Source organism: Anas acuta, chromosome 2, assembly GCF_963932015.1.
Source record: "Anas acuta chromosome 2, bAnaAcu1.1, whole genome shotgun sequence".
NCBI classification, from domain to species: domain Eukaryota; kingdom Metazoa; phylum Chordata; class Aves; order Anseriformes; family Anatidae; genus Anas; species Anas acuta.
The window spans coordinates 115,761,515-115,783,739 of NC_088980.1; the positions used below are offsets into that span (position 1 = coordinate 115,761,515).

General features: G+C 37.3%; 1 protein-coding gene across 2 annotated transcripts in view; it reads left to right on the forward strand.

Moving 5' to 3' along the window:
* The window catches only part of CDH2 (cadherin 2), a 117,974-nt gene that overhangs the window by 89,421 nt on the left and 6,328 nt on the right, over window positions 1-22,225 (forward strand). For both annotated transcript variants that reach the window (XM_068671815.1, XM_068671816.1), the window contains 8 exons: window positions 480-617; window positions 982-1,167; window positions 3,415-3,671; window positions 5,134-5,276; window positions 6,526-6,759; window positions 7,063-7,296; window positions 9,021-9,160; window positions 19,738-19,902. In XM_068671815.1, coding sequence (XP_068527916.1) covers window positions 480-617; window positions 982-1,167; window positions 3,415-3,671; window positions 5,134-5,276; window positions 6,526-6,759; window positions 7,063-7,296; window positions 9,021-9,160; window positions 19,738-19,902 — 1,497 coding nt within the window. The remainder of the gene's footprint in view (window positions 1-479; window positions 618-981; window positions 1,168-3,414; window positions 3,672-5,133; window positions 5,277-6,525; window positions 6,760-7,062; window positions 7,297-9,020; window positions 9,161-19,737; window positions 19,903-22,225) is intronic.

Genomic DNA, 22,225 nt, shown 5'->3' on the forward strand with positions numbered 1-22,225 from the left:
CCGAGGCGTTGCAGCTGCAGTTGTATACTTAGGCCTGGCTGAAACAAAGCCTTGGCAGTTGTGGTGGCTTGGCCAACAAACATTCCTTGGCTCAGTCCTCTCGAATGCTTTTGAGGACTTACCCTGTTATCCCAATAAACTGCTCTGTTTTTTCCCACATTGGAAAAGCGTTGTTAGGCCTGCGATAACGGCTTCAACTGTATAAAGTATTTTTGATTTCGAAAGTAGGCGGAAGGCAGTCTGCCCTCATCTCAGTGGTATTTGAAAAATGTTGAGCAGTGGTGTTCAACAGAGTTAGATGCAACCTGGTGCTGTATTTCCGTGGTACACTTTGCTCCTGTCATTTCAAGTGATGCTAACTGGGATAAACAGTATGATAAGCTCAGTGCATAGCGAAGTGGAATTTCAGAAACACCTGCTGTCCTACAAATAATGTCAGTTTTGTCTAAAACTTATGTTGATGTCATTTTGTGTTTTAGAAAGTACAACAATATACATTAATAATTCAAGCTACGGACATGGAAGGAAACCCAACATATGGTCTTTCAAACACAGCAACTGCTGTCATCACTGTGACAGATGTCAATGACAATCCTCCCGAGTTCACTGCTATGACTGTAAGTATGGGGTAGGACTAACTGGAGGACGTGCATATTTATACCTATTCCCCAATTTTCTCATTATATTCACAGACTGTAAATATTTATCACTTATTAAATAGCCTACTGGCAGGTAGAACTTAAATACGTGCAGAATATGCCCATCAGATATGGTATTCTGCTTAGGCCAAGTTGACTGGGGAGTCAAACCATAAGTTTTCTGGGTGGCCTCAGGTAAAAATTCATTAGATAAGCTGTCAGAGCTTTGGTGACATGAGATGCGCTCCCTAGCATTAAACGAGGTGGGTACAAGCCTGTTCAGCATAGTGTGCCTCTTGCCTGCTTTTGCCAACATGGTGAAGGGCTTTGTTCTTTTTTGCAGTTCTATGGCGAAGTACCAGAAAACAGAGTGGATGTTATAGTAGCTAACCTAACAGTAACAGATAAAGATCAGCCACACACGCCTGCGTGGAATGCAATGTACCGAATGACCGGAGGAGACCCAGAAGGTCTATTTACTATCCTGACTGATCCAAATAGCAATGATGGGTTGGTAACTGTTGTGAAGGTAAGAGATGCCTGCAATTCAGTGAGTTAAGCAGAAATCAAATAAGTGGGAGAACACTGAAAATAAATGTGACTTCCTGAGGCCAGCACAAGTCTTGAAAGTAAAATGAATGGGCACTGTCTGTCTTGTGGAAGTAAGCCATTCATCTCCTGGAGCATTTCCTTGCTTATGCTATCAGTAGTATTCTAAATGATCAGTTTTAAAAAGCAGGTTAGGTTGTTGAAAATGACAGATTTTGAAGCTTTATTTGCCAAAAGATAGGAATTAGTCTGTGAAAAAGCATCTGCTTAGCATTCATTGCTAGTCTGAAGAAACAGCTTCCTACCTCTTGGCCTCCATTAGTAGTCATGCTTGTTGTCTGCTGGTATTATGTCAACATGTTCCTGTTAAGGAACAGATACAAATTAAAAAGTCAAGGCACAATCAGAGAGGGAAAAGTGATAGGTGGGAGGCTACTTGTAAGAGGCGTTTAAAGACTGGCTATTTTTAAAACCTCTTTTAAATACCTTTTATGGAATAACCTGTCTATGCTCCTTCTGTAGCCAACACAGCTCTGTGTTGAGGGGTGACTTATTTAAGTGATAATAACAGTGCTGTTCTATAATTAAACATGCCAAGCAGTAGCCACCTTTCCTCATGGCTCTCTGATAAGTGTCTCTTCTCTGAGCTGGCCTGTTCTGCTTTTGGTCCATCCACTTATGAAGTGTGAGATGCCAGTGTTCCCATTTGGAAATTAAAGCATTCACTTTTTATTCATTCTTTTTCTTTTTTTGTGTGTGTTTTTTTTTTAATCATGTCAGTATCTAGGTGAGAAAAAGATAGAATTTTTGTACAGCTAGAGTGATAATTCACACTACGAAGAACTGTCTTCTGTTCTATAACTGCACTTCCCCAGGGGTACCAATTCTTATATTACAGTCTTCCAGCAAAAATTACATGAGTGTCTGTGCTTTGTAATTAGGCACATGAGCATCTTTCTCAGGTCTAGGAATAGTGTCAAACTAGAAGCCCCTGGAAAAGTGAATCTAAAAAATGCTCAGATTAAACAAGTAACATAAAGAGAAGTAAACCTATGCTTCTAAGTCTCTAATGTGTTTGACATAGCTTTGCGCACTGAGAGTTTGTTAAAAATAAATTTGAATCCCCTCTATTGCCAGAGTATCTCAGTGCTTTGCCACGTCTGACCTGGTTTAACAACAGAATAGCAGCATGTGGGAGCCTCATTTGGAAAAGGAACTTATTCCTACAAATGCAAGGGAACGATGGGTCTTTTCAGAAGGGGGTCAGATACACCATATGAAATCAGAGCCTTTTAAATACCATGGGAAATTCTGCTTCAGGTGGTGAATTGCAGTTCTGCAGTCTAGCCAGCAGCACTACTTTAAGCAGAAAGACACAGAAAGAGTTGCTTGAGGTGCAGTGAGTTGATCTGTCAACCTGTAATGAAGATTGGGTTGTCTGTTGTCACTGACTTCACACTGTTACATGCCAATTACCCCTGTAAGGTACAGGGCTCCTTGAAGTCTAGAATCAGTGTGAGCAATTCAGTGCATAGCACTGATGAGAATCAGGTCTTGAGAAATGCCTCAGCCATATGCAGCAGGACAAAGGAGCTCTAGTCTCAAACTGTTCCTGCTCCTCCTTAAGTTGGACATCTGAATTACTGAATTCAGTCCCCAGACTGAAGGGTGTCTGGACTGTGAAAACGGGAGCTGTAGGGATACCAGCAATGGGGTTATCTGGGGTTACAGAGAGTCTTTCTGGTAAAATACAAAGACGTGGGAATCCCTCATCTAGGGGGCTAGGTATGATCATGATCTTGTTTAGGAAACCTTTCTTCTCGTAACATAGAAAGGCAGATCTCTCCCAGCCTTTCTCTTTTTGGGGAGCTTCTCAGAAGTTGTATCTGCTCAAATGAGTGCCTGGCACAAAGCTGGGAGTTCCAACATAATAGTCTGATGAAAATGTTTCCGCTGTTGTAACCAGTGGCTGTACCTGAGCAAATTAAATTTTGCCAAGGGTTCTATCAGTAGTAATAGTACAAATGATGATTATGATAAGCGAAACCCCCAACCCAATCACATGTTGAGGTATTATGTTAATCATATTCTCTTTCATCTCTTTGCTTGTTTTTCAGAAAAGCAGTAGAAGTAATGTTTAAAAATGTGCTTTAAAGTAAAAACGTTTTTCTGTGGCCATGACTATTGTGAGCAAATGTTAAGACTTCCCACTCTTTACTTTTCACAGCCTATTGACTTCGAGAAAAACAGAATGTTCGTACTTACTGTAGCTGCGGAAAATCAAGTGCCTTTGGCTAAGGGGATTCAGCATCCTCCTCAGTCAACAGCAACTGTTTCAATTACGGTCATCGATGTGAATGAGAGTCCATATTTTGTTCCAAACCCCAAGCTTGTACGTCAAGAAGAAGGGCTGCTTGCTGGTAGCATGTTGACAACTTTCACAGCTCAGGACCCAGATCGTTACATGCAGCAAACCTCTCTAAGGTCTATATAAATATATTATGGTTACTTAGCAGTTCAGATGCAATATCCTTGTAGAGTGGGTGGGGAACAAAGAGACTGTGTAAGTGACTCTGTGTACCATGGCACACATATATACCAATACCTCCTGTAGATCTTTTGCAACATTCTCCAAAGCGAATTTTGGCTGTAGAGAAAAAGTGACCTGAACAGCATTCATAGATCTGTAAATGAGATCATCTTCTAATGTAAAGTGTTACTTCATCAAGGTAGAATGAAGTCGTGTGTTAAGCGATACGTGGTAGCCTAGTGAGTTCAGTTAGAGCAGACACAGACTTGTGTGTGTGAACTAAAGACATTTGCAATTTAAATTAACCAATAATTTTGGTGCTGTAACAAAAAGATGTCTGACTGAGGACCAAATCTTAAGGAGGTTGGTTTTTTTTTTAATTTTCCAGCAATACACAGTACTGTTGTTGTCCATCTGTGAACTCTTGTACTGATAGCTGTGATTGTAATTTGTTCACAATTTGCCTAATGTCTGAAGATAATCTAAATTAGAAAAGTGAAGAGGATAAAACAAAACCATGGAAGTCTTAAGCATGCTTTTGCATACCTCATTTAAACACGGTCACTGGCTGCAAAGCTGAGGCACAGTGACTAGCCTTGGGTCAGGACTCACTTTCCTAGCTTATTCAGTTTATTAGCTCATGTAGATAAAACTCCAGAACTTCTTTCTCACTTTCCTTCCACAGAAAGGAAGGCTCCAAGGGCGTTAGAATTTTATTTTCGCTTAATGTTGGTTAGCTGTAGGCTATATTTTGCTCATTTCTGGACATAAGCACTGCATAGACATGATAGCATGAAGACTCTAAGGATATATACATTTTTAATGAGCTAAGATAGCTTTCACTTGATTAATGTCAAAGGACAAATTTGCCAGATAGAAGGATGATTTTGAAAGACATTCTTCTTTCAAATGAACATCAGAAACATGCAATAAAATCTGTGCCTCTGTAGAAAATTAAGTTTGAGTGATACTGAAAGCGTGAGAATAATATGAGTTAGTGCTGTTAAGTGCTCTTTATACGTTCTTACTTCTCCGCATCTCTCCTGCTTTCAGTGCTCTGATAACATAAAAGTTGGCATCAACAGCTCTGTAGGTATAGAACAAGCAAGAGGGATCCCGAGTTAAATATTTTAATTGAGTCTGAATATGGATGTTATTTAGTTTATGGTAATTGTATGGTTTACTCAAGTTACATGGTAATTTGAATGGCAGGGCACTTAAAAACAGTCTAATGTTTAGATTCTTGAATATGCATTTTCAAGAATTTTAGCAACAAAGCTTAATAAATGGAAATTTGTAAAGTATTGACTCCAAATTACAAAAGTGTGTTCAGAATGCAAATTAAATTGTCTGTTGTCTAGGTTGTCAATATTTGTGTTGGCAGATAAATGACACATCTTGTGTTCAAATGCACAGGTACTCAAAACTTTCAGATCCTGCAAATTGGCTGAAAATTGACCCCATCAATGGACAAATAACAACTACAGCAGTTTTGGACAGAGAGTCAATATATGTGCAAAACAATGTGTATAATGCAACTTTTCTTGCCTCTGATAATGGTATGTATCAGCATTGTTGTTTTTTTTTTTTTTTTTTGAAATGTGGTTGAATGTCATTCTATTTTACTGGAGCAAAAAACAAGATATACTTAGATATCCAGTCAGAAGCCTATGAAAGTAAAAGAATTTGTATATTTCCCAGCCACTCAGGAAGTAGCTGAACAATAAGCCAGTGAGTTTGGAGGACACCATATTTGTTACATTACTTAAACCTACATTAAACTGAAAAATAAGTCTACACAAGACTGTGCTAGGCTGAACAAATGCACAGCAGGAGTGGATGATGACTTTATGGGGAGTAGCATGTTGAAGAAGTGGCATGGATTATATTTTTCCATATTCCGACTGCAGAAGCGCAGAGGGAAAAGTGTGTTTTCATTGGCACTTTAATGAAGTTTTCTGCTCAGAAATTAGTCCCTTAAAATAGGCTAGAATGCTGTGCTGTTTATAGCCAATATCAGAAAGATGGACAGGTGTGTTCAGCAACATTTTCACATTAGAAGGGTAAGCTCTAACACTAAAGCTATTTACCTTGGAGAGAAGACAAATGGTAAAATTATACAAACTATTACAGTATAACAAAGCTAGGTCAGCTATTTCTATCCTTTTGGCCCTGTTCTGGAGAATAAAAGTAAATGGAACTGGAAGGAGATTATATGGGGACAGAGGGAGGAATGAAAACCATTGCTAATTATACTGAGAAATTCAGTGCCACATGTTCTCATAAATGTGTGACTTTAGCAAGGTTTAAGGAAGGATCACACATTCAATATAGATAACGGGAATTTCTGGAAGTATGAATCTGCATGCTGAAAGTAAGTATTAGAAAGAATTGAAGTAGCATGCTTGTGGTAAAAGTTGATCAGAAGTTTTCCAAGTTATGAAAGAATTTCTGCAAGGGAGAACTAAAGAATGCAAATTCTGCACCTTTTCCTCTGAAGTGTTTCATGTAGACCTTCTCTGGAAAAGGAACTAGCTGTCTGATCAAGTAAAGTGATGAAGTCTCCCTGATCCATGGATCAGCAGTTAAGAGTTGAATTTTGTTGAGTAGGACAGTTTTCAGAAGGCAGATTATATGAGAATTTATGTGTTTGTAGGAACAGTGACAGTGTTAGATTGGCTTGGTAAAAACAAAATTCCAGAACGGCAGTGAATGTGTGTATGTGGTAATTGAGCTGGTTGGTACAAGCTCTTTTAAGTAACTTTACAACTGGAAACAGACTCTGTACTTTTTTTTTTTTCTCCTAAGGAATTCCTCCGATGAGTGGAACTGGCACCCTTCAAATACATTTGCTGGACATCAATGATAATGCTCCCCAAGTGAACCCAAAAGAAGCCACAACATGTGAAACGCTGCAGCCTAATGCTATTAACATCACTGCTGTAGACCCTGACATTGATCCAAATGCGGGACCATTTGCCTTTGAGCTGCCTGATACACCTCCTAGTATTAAGAGGAATTGGACCATTGTTCGAATTAGTGGTAATTAACATTACAGAAATTATAATCACGTTAAAGGAAATTGCATGTTGTTTTGTGTGTTTTAACTTCGGTATGACTTCACAATATACGTTAATCTGGTAAGCATGAATAGGAAAGCACCTCAGTACAAGTTCCCTAAAGAACAAGAAACCTTAAGAAAGAAGTCCACAGTAAAAAGGAGATCTTTTGCCCTGAGTGTCTTAAAGTCAGTGGGCTATGTGTTGTGTTGATGCAAAGCTCAAAGATGAGCCATTTTATGCCATTTCTGTCTTCTGTAAACCTAGTGCCTTATTTCACCCGCAGGTGATCATGCCCAGCTCTCTTTAAGGATCAGGTTTCTGGAGGCTGGTATCTATGATGTCCCCATAGTAATTACAGATTCTGGAAATCCACATGCATCTAGCACTTCTGTGCTGAAAGTCAAAGTTTGCCAGTGCGACATCAATGGGGATTGTACTGACGTTGACCGGATTGTTGGCGCAGGACTGGGCACTGGTGCCATCATTGCAATTCTGCTTTGTATCATCATCTTGCTCAGTAAGTAGATGGATTCCTTAATACTGACTCTTATTATACCATACTGTCATTTTATGTTTTAGTCTGATGTACCTTGAGAAAGACCAAAAAGGGATTAATGACTCAAATACAAGAATTGTTACTGCTTAGGTTAATGTCTTGGACAAGTGTGAAAACTTTGATGAATTAGGAGTCTGCAAGATGTGTCATAACTAGCACTTGCATGCATACTTGGCAGTGAAGAGCACAGTCCCCGCACTGGGCTTATGAAAGAGGTTTTTCATCTGTGCCCAAGGGTACATGTTATGTTACATCAGTGAGTGACCAGGATGACGATATGATCAGCCCTCAGACATCTAGTCTCTGGTACTGTTGGTATTCTGTGATTTGACACAACCCGCAGTGGGTTACACAGCCTCTCAGGAATGCGCTGGTGTTATTACTATTAAGTGTCAGATTAATTTAAGTAGGCTATTTTATGATTTTGGAAAGTAATGCATCACAGCCCAACATATAAGGCCCAGCAAGCAAGCAGCCATGCAGAAACACAGATCTGTGTGTTTGTTTATGTACTACACAAAGCTGTGCTAGTATTTTATTTTTGTGTTGAGTTCATTCAATAAGGGAAGTGACTAAACATCACGACTAAGTATCTGTCCAGTGTAGTCAATTAGATGCCAGCTCTCCTACACATTACGGTTAACTGATTTCTGACTGTGGTGCAACATAAGGAAGGAATTAATCTGTTCAGAGTATACTGTGCACTAGCCCAGGACGTACAAAACAAGAGGATTGGAGGGGGGCGAGTTAGGGTATTCTTTGGGTCTGGCAAAGCTCAGCTCTGTATAATGATTTTCCTGATAACCTAATGTTTTAAGAGTGCCTTGTATTGGTTTAACAGAGCCTTATTGAAACTACCAAATCTTTTAGGATATTCTCCTTACCTTTTAAGATACTCCTCATATATTTACATTCTAGATGAATTGAAATTTCTTTCCATGAAGGTGGTTGTAATTGGAAACAAACCTACTGTATTTAGAGATTCATTTACTCAAATTTATTCTATTGTGTTTCTCATTCTGCTTTCTTTAACAGCTTTGGTGTGTAAACAAACAGTCTAACTGAAAATTTATTGAGAATAAATGATTAAAAATGTATAGTTCCAAATGCCACTGTATTTTCCTCGACCATAATTCTTACTGCTTCTGAGCTTAAATATAGAATTAAGCAACAGTTATGGTTCATTCTGGTGGGCTGCTGGCTCATCTGCCCAAATGGTCTAAAGCTTAGTGATACTCAGACATCAGAAGTAGTTAAGCTATGTGAAGTGCCCTATATTCTTCAGACATAGTAGAAAAAAATAAAAGTAGTATAATCTTCTAGAAGTTCTGTTACTACTAGAGAGATTCTCTCTGAATTCAGTGGTTTGTGAAGCTTGTTTTTTTTTTTACTTCCTTTTATGACAAGTTTGTTTTGCAGATGTGGAACACGTTTTTGACTTAGGGAAGGAATATGTGATTGACCGATTTCCAAATCAAGTTGCTTACAGTAGCTTAAGTTTAAACATCTCTTCCTTAAGCTTCATTCCTTAAAATTTAAAAATAAAAATCCATCCTGTATTATTGAAATGTGTTATTGAGAACAGTCAAAAACAGTAGTAGTAGTGTGGTTTAAATTTGCACGTTTTTCTATGGCTGTGCTTCAGAATTACAATGTATTTTTGTGTCTTCTCTTTTTCCACATAGTTTTAGTTTTAATGTTCGTGGTATGGATGAAGCGCCGTGATAAGGAACGTCAGGCCAAGCAGCTCTTGATTGATCCAGAAGATGATGTGAGGGACAACATTTTGAAATATGATGAAGAAGGTGGTGGAGAAGAAGATCAGGTGAGAAATGATGAATGTTTTTTACGTATAGGTTCATGCTTCACTCTGCACTTTATTTTGTTTCCATTGACGGATTGTAATAAGTAGCTAATTTGTGCATTAAATATCAAAGACGAGTAGTATTTTAAAAGCATGATATAAAACTTTTTTCTCATGTCATTTTTGGAGTTCCAGAGGTAGGAATTGCCTGTCTTTTGGGTAATATTGTAAAACTAGTGTATTGCCCACTTACACGCTGTCAAAGAGTCATGGTATTTTGGCCATATTCCAACTAAGGCAGTTATATTTAAATGACAATTAAAATTTCCTCAGATTGCAGTCTGTAAACCTTCTTCATTCTTTGTCAGGGATCCTTTTGTACAGAATCACTAGTGCAGAGTGTCTAATATAATAGTCTATTCCATATGTGACCTTTCTTTAGTCCTGGGTGAATGCCTTCCTGTATGTACGGTAATGTTGGCTATTGACAGATTGGCTGATTTCAGCTTGGAAAGTATTTATGTTTCAAGTAGCTGTCACTGCACATCTGTGTCTATTCAAATACCTTTCCAGGCAGGTGCCATATGCATTTACTCTCGCATCACCTCTGGTTGAACCACTGTTGATATGTTGGAGAACTAGGAGTGATATGTGTATGCTAAGAAAAACTTTTTTCCTCTCTCTCTGAGTTAGTGAATTTCCAAGCAGTGTGGTTTCTTTCCTTCAGAGGAGGTTTATTAAGTGTTTATGAGCATGACAAATAATAGATTTATGCATGTTATTAGTGGTAAAAGTAAGTGTAACAATTACGAACGGAACAGTGCATATAATACAGCCTAAGAAATTTTCCATTAAAAAGCCTTGAAAAATTAAGTATAATTCTTCCACATAACCTGAGTCACATCCATCCAGTACTTCAGTTTTCTGAAAAGTGCCTCCCTTCACTGATACATACATGTATAGCTTCTCTTTTCTCCTTTGTTTGTTTGTCTGAAATTGGTGTTCTCCTTACAACTTCCAGGCTTCCTGCATTTCCCCAGGTACTGTTCCTACTTCCTGGATTTTCTGCATAGTAAACTGCATTCTAAGTTTAACTGCATTCTAAGCAGTTAGCAAAGGAAACTTCAGCTTATGCAGTTTTTGAAAATCATTTATGTTAACAAATTAAAGGCAACCCTGTGAGACTGCGTGTATTCCAGTTGTTTGTATACGGTTTGAGTACAAGAACTGTATCCAGTTTGCGCATCTGTTTCTGCACAGAAGAGTTACAAGATGAAAAAGAATTAAGAAAATTCAGACCTGTGAGAACTAATTTTCCAGTTCACATCTCCAGCTCTTGTCCACACACAATTTCCTGGAGTATCTGCTTAGAAATTTTCATGTGGTTATGTTTTTAGTTATTGACCACACGGTCCTCAGGACAGAGTCAGCAAAGTTTTCAGAGCATATACTGTTCATTAGGAAAATACAGGTTATGCTTTAAGAGTGCTGGGAGAAGTTGTGTTGCAGATCAGAAATCTTAAGACTTGTAGCAACAGCACAGAGAAGGGAAAAATACTTAATAGTTTAGAAATAGTGCTCAAGTCTCTCCTCCATCCGTTGTGCACTGTGCTCCTCTGAAGTGAATGTGCTGTCTCCATGAGAGAATTAGTCAAGGGAACACAGCAGGAGATAACGTGTAAACGCAGTAAAGATTTAGCAGGGTATAAACCGTCCATAAATGCAGCCTTTCGCAGCTATGAATGAGCATAGTGCATGCAGGAAGAACTGTCAATGGGTGGAGAAGCAATAAAGTGGTAAAAAAATGGGAAATGAGAAATATTTCCTCTCACAATGAGTTGATGAAGTACCTAGACAAGAGGAAGTTTAAGGACTTCATAAAAATAGAAGGATTTTTAGCCACAAAACCCCTACTTGCTTTCTTTAGATAATTTTTAAAGCTGTTCTTGCAAATTATCATAGCTATCAGCCACATAGTTCAGGTACACTGGTCCCTATCCTGATCCATTGGGTAGTAGAATGTCAGTGTCTGAGGAGCTAAAAAAGCCTTTGTACACTCAAACGTAAGAGATGTCACAGGAACAGAAAGTAAGAGTACCCACAAAATGTAGCACGCTTTTATAACCACTTATGTTTTAAGACAATTGTGTAGGCAAAAAATGGATAAGCTTCTCTCAGAGCTCAAAAATTAGGAGTTTATGCCTGTGGGTGAATAGAGAGCACAAACTTTTCATAGGCACCTAATTTTCTATCTGCAGTAGATGATGGCAATATATTCTTTTCAGGGATCTGCTTTAACTTTATTTTGGTTTGACATTTTGCCATGTAAAATTCAGATTAATTTGGTTTTGCACGTAATTTTATATGAAATTTAAGTACTAAGTATATTGTAGATTAAGCTGAGTGTATCAAGAAGTTCCTTACAAGTAGTAATCTCATTTTTGCTTAGCAAAATTGTGTACAAGGAAAGCTGTCTGTAGAACACTGCAGACAATAGGCATTGGCTATCAAGACCTTTGCATTTTTGTCAAAGTTAAAATATGTGTTAAAGTGTCAAAGCTAAGTGTTCCCAAAAAAGCATATAAGACTTGCATCAAAATCTATTTTCAGAATGAGGCCTCATAGGGCTACTGTTCTATTAAAATCAAGAAAAATTGCTTCACGTCAACCTTGCATCCACAAGGCATCAGCAAATGACAGAGTAAAATGCTCTGTCAATATTAACTTTTTTTGGTGCGCTGTCCCCAAAACCATCAGCACTGATTGAACAAGCAGCTCTGGTGGAAGGCAGTGCCTAGGGTAACTCAGGAGCACAGGGTCTTATCATGCAGCAAAACAAAAGGATATGCTCGAAGCTTCTTGTGAATCTTAGTGAAAGCAAAGAATATGTTAAGTTCTGATATTTTAATAATCTTTACCTCTTAAAATTCCTTTTACTGTTTATAACAAGCAAATTACTCTAGACCTTTTTAAAATCACCTCCTCTTCTGAATGAATATGTGAAGATGATTATACATTACATAGCATGGCTTCACCATCATCTTCTTTATGCCACATGTTTAGGTGACAGGAAGATAGTTTGTTAGGGCCCCAAGATAAGTGATAAACTTCAGACTCTCAGAATCATAAACCAAATTACTTTTAGACTTCTGGTTTTGCTTAGAGGGTTTTTTTGTTTGTTTGTTTGTCTTTTTTTTTTTTTTTAGGAAGTTATACAGTTGCGTTTTTGAACTATCTTGACAGACTGAGAAACTCCTAAAGCATGTTCAGCATGTGCCTTTCAAACACGTTGTCCATGCAATCAGAACAGTGTATCCAGTAACAAATTTGATGAGTTCCAAATTCCAGCTTGTTCCTCTGAGTCGTAGCTGCTGTCAGCAGCAAAGTGGAATTCCTGCTTGCGTTTTTTGTGTGCTTTTCTTTTTTCGTTTTCCCTTAAGCTAGAATTCTGAAGAAATTCTGATACAAAGTTTGTCATAAAAGATCCACTTACTCTGTCTTTGAAAGTCTCATGTTAATCTGATCTGAGGCCTTCTTAGCCTGTTTTTCTCACTGACAAGCTGAATGGTTGTAAAGAAAATTGATGTTCTGGAATGATTCGTTGTCTTCCTTGAGCCTGGAATGATCTATACAGCGTTATGCGATTTCCACCACAGTTGAGAAAAATGCTTTTAATTCCCTAAGCCAGAAAAGCTCTACAGCTGTCTGTCAGAACTGATGGTAGCCTACTCCCCACTGCACCGCTGCAGAGCAATGTCGAAAATAGTTGTTTTCTGGACTTCTTTCACCTAAAATTCTGTTTCTTGGAAATGTGGATTGAAAAATTGTCTCTGACAGCTGTATAGCACACATTCTGTTCCAGACAAGAACATTTTTTCCTGGTACCAGGAAAGATCACTTTTGTAACAGCTGAAAGGAGGTGGGAGGGGGGGCAGACCAGGGAGGAATGAGAGGGAGAAAAAATGCTTCAGAAAAGTCTGTGATTCTTCCCAGGATTTTGTTTAATATGTTCCAGTTCTAACAATCTGGCTACCTGACTACTATAGGAGCTAGACTGTGAGTGGCTTTGAGTCATCACCACTCCACAGGAGTCAGTGGGACTGGTTTTCCTGTTGTTTGGGGGGAGGGTTTGTGTTTTTAATTCCATCCGAATGTTTAACCCAGCAATTTGGGGTGGGGGCATTGCAGTTTGCTATATTCTGAAATGGATAGATACACCAAGTTTAAGTACACCTTCAGAAGCTGGGAGTGACAGTCTTGATTATTAATGGACAACATGATTTGGAGCCTGTAGTCGTTAGTGAACGGGAAGTGTGAGACGAACAACTAATATTCTCCCCCTGACACGATGTGCACTCAACTAGTGACACTATTGTCAGTTCAAAATACCAAAACCTTATGTTGTCTGAGTGTTAAAGCACTTAGCCCATGTCTGCTGCAGAGTTCACGAGGATAGCAGATCACAACCCATAAACATCACTAATTCGTTTTACCACGTCTCAGGCCGTTTATGTGATTTATGTGGAGGCGGCGGGTGCTCAACTGGGGATGCTTACTGCTTATGTCAGCCTGATAACTCACATACATCTTTCTTCCATTTAACTGTTTTTGTATATATCTTTTGTAATAAATTACAGAATGTGCTCCTCACATTTCCTTTAAGCCCATTTCTGTGGTGTTTCCTGAATTTTAGTAGTACTTGGTTATGCAAGTGGTCCTGTTGAAGCAAGTTGCAAGAGCAGTTGGTACGCCTTGAAACTGTTGCAGATCAGCTGTTCTGAATGGGTATTTTAATCCGACCATCACACCTCTTCAGTACAAGAGTTTCTATCTAAAACAGTAATTTTACTATTATTCAAAGTATTTTTCTTAGTAAGAGCTCTGCTTGCTTCTTCCTAAATTGCCTTTCCTTACAGTCTGCTCAGACATGAGTCAATATTTTGCTTTTTGTCATGTTTTATTTCACCTTACATATAGAGACAAATAAAATAGTAATACTTATTTTAAAGATGATAATAGCATGAAAACGTAATGGACTATTTTTATGTGTGAATGGATTAAATTCAAACAGGGATTGCTGACGTGAAAAATATAGTTTTGTTCTAGCATTTGTGAGTCATTGATAAAAACAAATTGAATAATCCATCGGATTTTGTTGGATTTTTGTTGGTGGGTGGTGCTAGTTTTTCCTTTTCTTATTGTAACTTTCTGGATTCTTGCATGTTACAATTACATTAGCTTTGTATGCTGGATCTTGCCACAACCTATTGTAAAAACGACAATATTTCTGAACTACTCAATCAATGTTATAAATCCATATGACTGTATTTTATTTTTACCATCCTGAGTGTTCAGATCATTTACGCTCACTTCTTAACCTTTATTTTGCATTACATTACAATTGGAAAATATTTTATGATAATGAAAGAAATAACTGTTGTTAAGATATCCCTAGGCATCTGCAATATTATAATTAGGAGGAAGTTATTTTGAGAATAGTGTTTGCTTAGTAAGACATTGAGTTTATTTTTTTTGAATGACTGACTCATGCAGTGCTCCTGTGGAGGAATTATTATCATTCCTTGGTGAATCTTTATCTCATCATAGGAAAAGAAATGTTTCCATAATGCCATTACAAAATTGTTTTGTATTTTATTTTATCCTACCTATAACCTGCGCCTGTTACTGTGTTTTATCTGCAGCTCAGGTTTAACTTCCACCTTCTTTATTATTAAAAAAGACAAGTGAGCTTCTTGGTTACCTTAAAAATGATTAACTTGTAATGCTCCAGATGTGTCTATAATAAAAACAAATAGGAAAAGCACTATGGCAGAAAGTAATCAAAAAATGAATTGCAAATAAAGAACAACTGTTAGTGCAGGCATTTTAACCAGTCTTCCACTTGCAGTCTGCATCTAGTCAGACCTGTGTGCTTTGCCTTTCTGGAAGTCCCGTTATTTCAGCAGATGTAAGATTTAGGGGGTTTGGAGCATTTTGCAGAACTCAGGCAATACTGCCTTAGGACCATGTTTGGTGGGTTTGGAGTAGGATGGTTACATGTAGCAAGATTGTTTTTTATTCCTTTTATTTGTTTTTAAAAGACCTTTAAAGGTGGAACACTTACCTATATAAAATACTGCCTCCCTTCTTCCTTCCACCCCAATTCTGTACTGGAATAGACAGAAATTGTCTTTGTAACACAGAGGATAAGCAGAATGTGTGTTTTATCTGTTGGTACTTCAAGTCATAGTTTCCTCTGTTCCCCTAACACAATAATAAAATTGAGTTTATGCTAAAGTATCATCCTGTAAAATGGATGCATGAAATGAAAACTTCTGATAATGTAAAGCAGCATTTTAACATGTGGGTAGACCACTACAGCTGGTTTTGTCCAGTGAATGTCACTCACAGGTGTCATAGTCAAAGTAAGTGAACCTAGTGACAATTAAATTGATGATTTCTTCCATGGGGATACGGGGATGGATATGATGTCTTGGGAGGGGGATCAATCCCATATATGCATAAAAATATATGGTTTTATTAAATTTGAATCTGTTGTTTGGAATTCTTCTTTAAGTTTCAGTGAGTATTCATATTGAGCAGGTCTAGTTAGCATAATACACTAAGCTTTTGCCATAAACTTCTAAAATTTAAACATAATCGAAACAGCTAATCCAGGAAGGAGGGGGGAAAAAAAAAGTTAACTAGAAATTTATGACTAATTCCACTTCCTGGATAATTTCTTTTTTTTTCTTTTTTCTTTTTTTTTTTCTTTTTTTTTTCCCTCTTCTCTTTCCAGAGATTGTAGACTCTGGTAACAGTCAGGAAATGAGGTACTTCTTTTAAGGTATCTCTCTCCTACGGCCATAGCTGATGACTGCTGCATGAGGGATTATTACTCAAGCATTGTTAAATGAATAGCTGCCTTGCACAAGAGGAAGTTGTTTAAGGGGAAAGACTTTGAAGACCGCATTTTCTTTTTCTTTGTAAATCAGTGATTACTGGGAATATAAAATTGGATTTTCAATTGCATTTTCTTCTATTCTGGACATTTCTTCTGTTCAAGTTGAAATACTTGGACTATCCTTCCAGTTACTGTGTAGAGGTTTTAAAGAAAAGCTTTCAGAAGTTTTGGACCCTTCTGTCTACACATCTGGTAAGGTAGTTAGTCTGTAGGGTTTAACTAGCTGGTTTTGATATTTAGTACTGTCTCTTGTCTGCCTTGGATCTCACATTTCACGAATACAAGATCAGAGCTAGTAATGGTATAAGCCTCTGCTTAAAGCTGTCCAAACTAAGTGAATAGTTAATAGGGTCAGTATTTATAATTGGGCTGGTTTTGGGGTAGGGGAGATTTGAGAGATTAATTGTATTGATGCATATTGATATATAGATAGATACTGATTTATATATATTATATAATTTTATCAGTAAATTTCATCAGAAGTTGTAACTTCTGATAAAATGCTCTTTTAGCACATCTTGATGTTAGTTCCTTTCTATAAACCAAAAGCAAATCAAAACAAGGTTTTCTGCTTCAGTACAGATGATGGGATTTATTTCAGCAAGAAGTAAAATAGTGATGCCAGAGATGGACAGGCTTTAGCTATGTTCCAATAGAGAGAATCTAGTATTAGCTGCTTCTTTCCATCAACAAACTGAGCTTATCCAGAAGTTTGAAGAAAAAAAAAAATCAAACCCTCTGAACAAATTTGCTCAAATTCAAACTGAAGGAAGGGAAAGGTATTCTAAAATTAATGAAGTTAGGGCTAAACAACAGAAGCAAGTAAATAAATGCCTCTGACAAAAGTTGGCAGCCGTATGAACTGGATGCTGTCAGACTTTGCTCAGGTATGTTTCCAACAGAGGGCCTAGTCTTCTTCCTCAGTCGCTCAACAGATTTAAATGATGAGCAGGTTGTATGGAAGAAGGCAGGAGCTAAGACAAAACAGTGTTGACTTGTGATCTTGAAATAAGAGTAGAAATAATGACCCATTGCTCCAGGCTAGCTGTCCCAACTTAACCCACCATGTTTTGTTTTCTCTCTGATACAGCACAGTTTTCCTTTAAGCTGTCACTTCTGCAGTTAACTATGTTAAACTCAGCTTGAGACAAACCTGAAAGTCTGTTCAAGAGCTTTAGAAAATACAGGAAAAGTTTTCCTATTTATCTAGCAGTGAATGCAACATTGAGCAAAGAGATGGAATTTCAGCAGTCCTAAATAGCTTACGCCCTGGCTCTTTTGAAACATATTTCTTTCTTTTTCTTTGCAGTAATTGAGTAGAGTTGACTTCAGACAGAATGTTGAAACAGCTGGAGACATTGCACGATGCTGTGTTTGTACAGCATTAAGCCAGTTTGGGGAGATGGTGGATGACTTGCCATACCTGACTGATGTACAGTTGGTATTGATTTTAATGATACAAGAGAATTGAGAGTCTGTGGTAATAAGCACAATGGATCTTTTCTTCCTGTCCAGACACTAATAGACCTGCAGAATAAATTTCCTCTGATAGAAGTCTGGAAGGCAGTGTCATAAATTACCCTAGAAAGGAAATCCAAAGTGGGAGTCCACATAAGGAGACATTCTGCACCACTGTTGCCTTGAGGATGGCAATCTTTGCTGTCTTTGTAGCTATAAAGCCTGGAGATGTCTCAAACTGCATATATACAGGAGAATGGCCTTAGATGTGGAAGGCTCTGTCAGACTTGTTTAGTACTGTTTAGAAACTTGTTTAGTTTCTGTATGACCACTAATCAGAGAAAGAGCTGTTTGCATACAGGAATGGGTGAAAAAGAAAACATCTTATCGCTGTAAAACTGAAATGACCAGAGGCTCTCCTGGTTTTAATGTATTTTTCTTTGACCGTACCTGTTCAAATTCATCCATATAAAAATGCCTAGTATTAAAAAAAAAAAATCAATCAATTATCCCCGTTTGTGTTTTGCACCTTTATCTTTAGGGAGGATATGAAAAACACTCGTTACGTATTTATAAATTCTAAAAAGTACATTCTTTTCTGTTCGATAGTATTTTCTGATAGTGTGTTTCTAAGCTGTTTTGATTTATTTTACATAATAAAAAGGGAAAAGGTAAGGAGTTCTGTTTACTTTTCTCCAATCCATACTGCTTCATGGAAATCACTTACCCTGTTTGGTGCATGACGAACTGAAGGGTTGAAGTTGCAGTTCTGCCCCAAGGAATTTGTAATTTAATTAAAATATATAAAGCTGTTTTCTCAGATCTCAGTGAAGTTGTTCCACCTTTTTGAGTATATATTTGTGTGCAGTCAGCTGAGGACCTGAGTAACAAATTAGAAGTTGTAGTGATTTAATTGTTAAAGTTCACCCAACAAGCTACCCTTCACTGCTGTCAACAGACTTCTCCTCCTGTTGAAAAATCTGGTTTTGGGGGTCATGGTAGGTAATACTCTCAAAAGGACCTACATCCCATGAAGTGACAGCAGAAGTTTGTACTTGCATTTCTTCCTTAGGAGTCACTTAGGAACCAATAAAAACGTAATTGTCTGCACAGACAGTTTCCAGCAAAATGACATTACAAATATGATTTTTACCAGGAAATCACTGATGAAAAACAGAAACTGAAGACAGGATAGCTTATTTAGAGTGCCCCTCAACTGCTTGGGTTATATGTGGGGCAAGGTGTCAGGCATACAGTTGAGTTGGCATGAGCCCCAGTCTGCTGGGTAGCTCGTGGATGGCTTTAGTTTAAGCCTTTGAGCCCAGTTCCTTGTTCGGCATTTTTACTGGTGTCTTGTGCAAAAGCGTCTTTGATCGTGACTACCTTCTAGACATGACAACAGTGAGGTGAATTACAATGCTGAAGTGCATCACACTGTGCAAAAAGTATTCAGACATACCTATCTTAAATGCATAAACATTCTAATTAAAAATTTTATATACATACATACTGCTTATTGAAATTCATACTGCTATGCTAGCTTCATCAGTCTGCCAGAGTTTGAAACTGCAGCATCAAGTACTTAATGAACAGATCCACAAGTAATCTTTAGAAAATGCTTAGAATTAAGACCAAATCTGAGGAGCTTTGTACTTCTTATGACATTTTTCCCCCTTTGGCTTTCATATTATGGAAGCCACATGAAATCAGCAAGGAGTCTTAAACTCATTCTTTGAATGTATTACAAAAACGCTTCAGAGCAGTGCGCTTGCATCTTTCTCAGAATAAGAATGTCTGGCATTTATTTGCTTAGAAAAATAAGAGTTGGATTTGGCATCTTTGCTCTGTGCAGTAAATCAGCATTACTAGGCAAAGTGTTTAGTCTCTTAATAGTACTACTCAAATCCTTGCTTCTCAATGGAAAATTTATGAGAAGCTCTACAAATCTGATGGAATAGAATCAAAACAGTAGGTTCAGGGAGTATAAATCAAATAACATCCTGTTGGTATGCAAATAACAATGTTTTAGACTTACTCTCAGTGTTACAATCCTGAAAATAGAACTTGTGGTGAAATGATTCCTTGTATTTTCTTTTTTTTTTTTCTTTTCATGTTTCCCCTGACAGATACTGTTTAAAATTCTCCTAACGTACTCTCTTTGCTTCATATTTTGCAGGATTATGACTTGAGCCAGCTTCAACAGCCTGACACTGTGGAACCAGATGCCATCAAACCTGTTGGAATCAGACGTCTTGATGAAAGGCCAATCCATGCAGAACCTCAGTATCCAGTCAGATCAGCTGCTCCTCATCCTGGGGACATTGGGGACTTCATTAATGAGGTAAAGGAAAGAAAGAGTTTACTCCTAAGATAAGATAAGCTTTTATATTTTGTTAATTGTGCTCTGCACGAGTAGCTGTTATGTTTGAACATGATAACTTTTTAAAACTTACTTAAACAATTAAAATTGTCTTGCTAGATTTAAGTAAATATGTTCTTTTGAAGTGTGGGCAAATTTAATTAACTCATTCAAACAGAAAGAGAAGATACATCAATTAACTTCTGTATATTTGTATTAATTACATTCATAATACGTTATCAGCCGCAACCACAGTATCTCCAAGCAGGATTATTCTGTGGGTTCCGAGTAATAAATAGACTAACAAAATTATAGTTTAGCCTAAATTCATTTATTAATTCAGAGTAATTTAATAATGGAGGAAGTTCATACTCATTTTCCTTGTACATTACCCTTTGAATCTAGATTAACAGTGGAAGTTCTGTACCTTCAATAAGACCAAAAGAATTCCATCAAATACGATTAGTGAGCAGGGCAGCTAAATTAAATGTTATGTAAGTGTTTTTAATACTTGTCATAGAGCTTTAAAAGTCTCTGTGTTACCTTTGATTCTTCAAATTAATAAAGATAAATGTTAGATTCAGATTATACAGATTGCTCACAGTTGTAAAAGAAATACTACTACAAATATTTGTTTCATTATTTTAATTACTGGTCAGTCCTAAATCATTGGTTTTGTGAAACTTGAGATAGTAGAGTTCATTTCTTGTTCTCATTAATTACAGGAAAACAAATATTTAGATTATTTTTAAGTTGTAAATTATCGTTTAATAATTCTGTATTCTGTAGATGAGTAGTAGTAGTTAATTATGCTAATTTTCACTATCTTCTTCGGCAGTTACAGCTGGGCAAGTATTGCAGAGAACTGTTTTTGCAAACATGTTTATTCTTGTTTGTTTTAAAGAAAAATCAGGCTAATACACTTTCTTCTGTGTTAGTAAAGCTGCAGAAAATTGAGTTTGCTCCTAATAAGGTATACAGCGAAGCAATTTTAAAGTATCTACAGGGAGATAACCAGCAGAAAGCTGTTCCAGTTAAATTTGTTTTTAAGAGTATTCGGGTTTGTGGAAGACTTATATTAGAAAGAAGTGGCTCAACAAAGAGGATTTTGCATGCCTTTTACTTCTAAATACTACAATTATTATTGGCTTCTGGAAAACAGTGGACACATGGGAGAATAAGAAACCTCAGTTGCTGGCCAAGACAATGTACACACCAGAACTTCCTTGTGCCTATCTTCTTCCAGATAGATTGTTTTCCCATCCTATACTTACATGAGTGTGACCAGGCAAGCAGCAGGGAAGAACACTAACCTCAATATCCTGAAGAACACACCTCAATATCTTGATTTTCCTTTTCATGCAGCAGAGTTTGCTCTTACAGAGCCTAGACAAGGAATGAGGGTAATTTCTGGAAAGCCAGAAAAGGGGCAGAGGTTTGTCCAGCCTCCTGTGACTTATAAATTACTCAGCAAGCTTTTCTTGCAATGCTGCTTCTCAGTATGTTGTCACTTCTGAAGAATCTAGCATCAATGTGTACATGGAGATGTAGAAACAGTAGGTGCTGTCCTGATTTAACTCAGTATGTTTATAATCACAGTACTGACAAGCTGAGAATCATTTTCTTACGTTCTTCTTTTTTATTAGGTCAATACCTTTCTTTTTGTTTCCTTTTGCCCATCACCTAAAAGAGAAGGCTTCTTCGAGCTACTTTTATATAATAAAATAATGTAAATAATATCATCGACTCTAAAATAAAATTAACCCTATAATTATATATGAAATTAAAGAAAGCATGGCAATTTTCTTATCTTCAAGCTAGCTGTGAGTTAATTATGTCCTCTGATTGAAAGGAACTATCTGAGGCATATTCTATGTTTCAACCATTTATTTATATCATAAGGTATGTCTTTCTTAGGATTTCATTTCCATTTTACTATGGGGCATTCCACCTCACTCTGAAGCAGACAGTTGCAGCCAAGGTTTCTTCATGCTCAGTTTTGCCAGAAGCCCCAGCAAAATGAAGATTTTATTTCCTCACAACAGTTTTATCTTAATTTGTGTTATATTAAAATTTCCTGTGGCAAATGTGATTCTAAGAAGTCTATTGGGAGAAAAAAAAATGGCATTTTACTATAGTAGTTACTATTACAATTAACATTCCAAATTACCAGTGTCTGGAGCATAAACATTCAGGCTGCACAGGTTTTCAACCTCCCTTCAGACAATTCCACCTGCAGCTCATTGTCAGCAACCCTTGCAAGATATACCCAACTTGGTAATTCAGTAGGGAAAAAACAAAACAA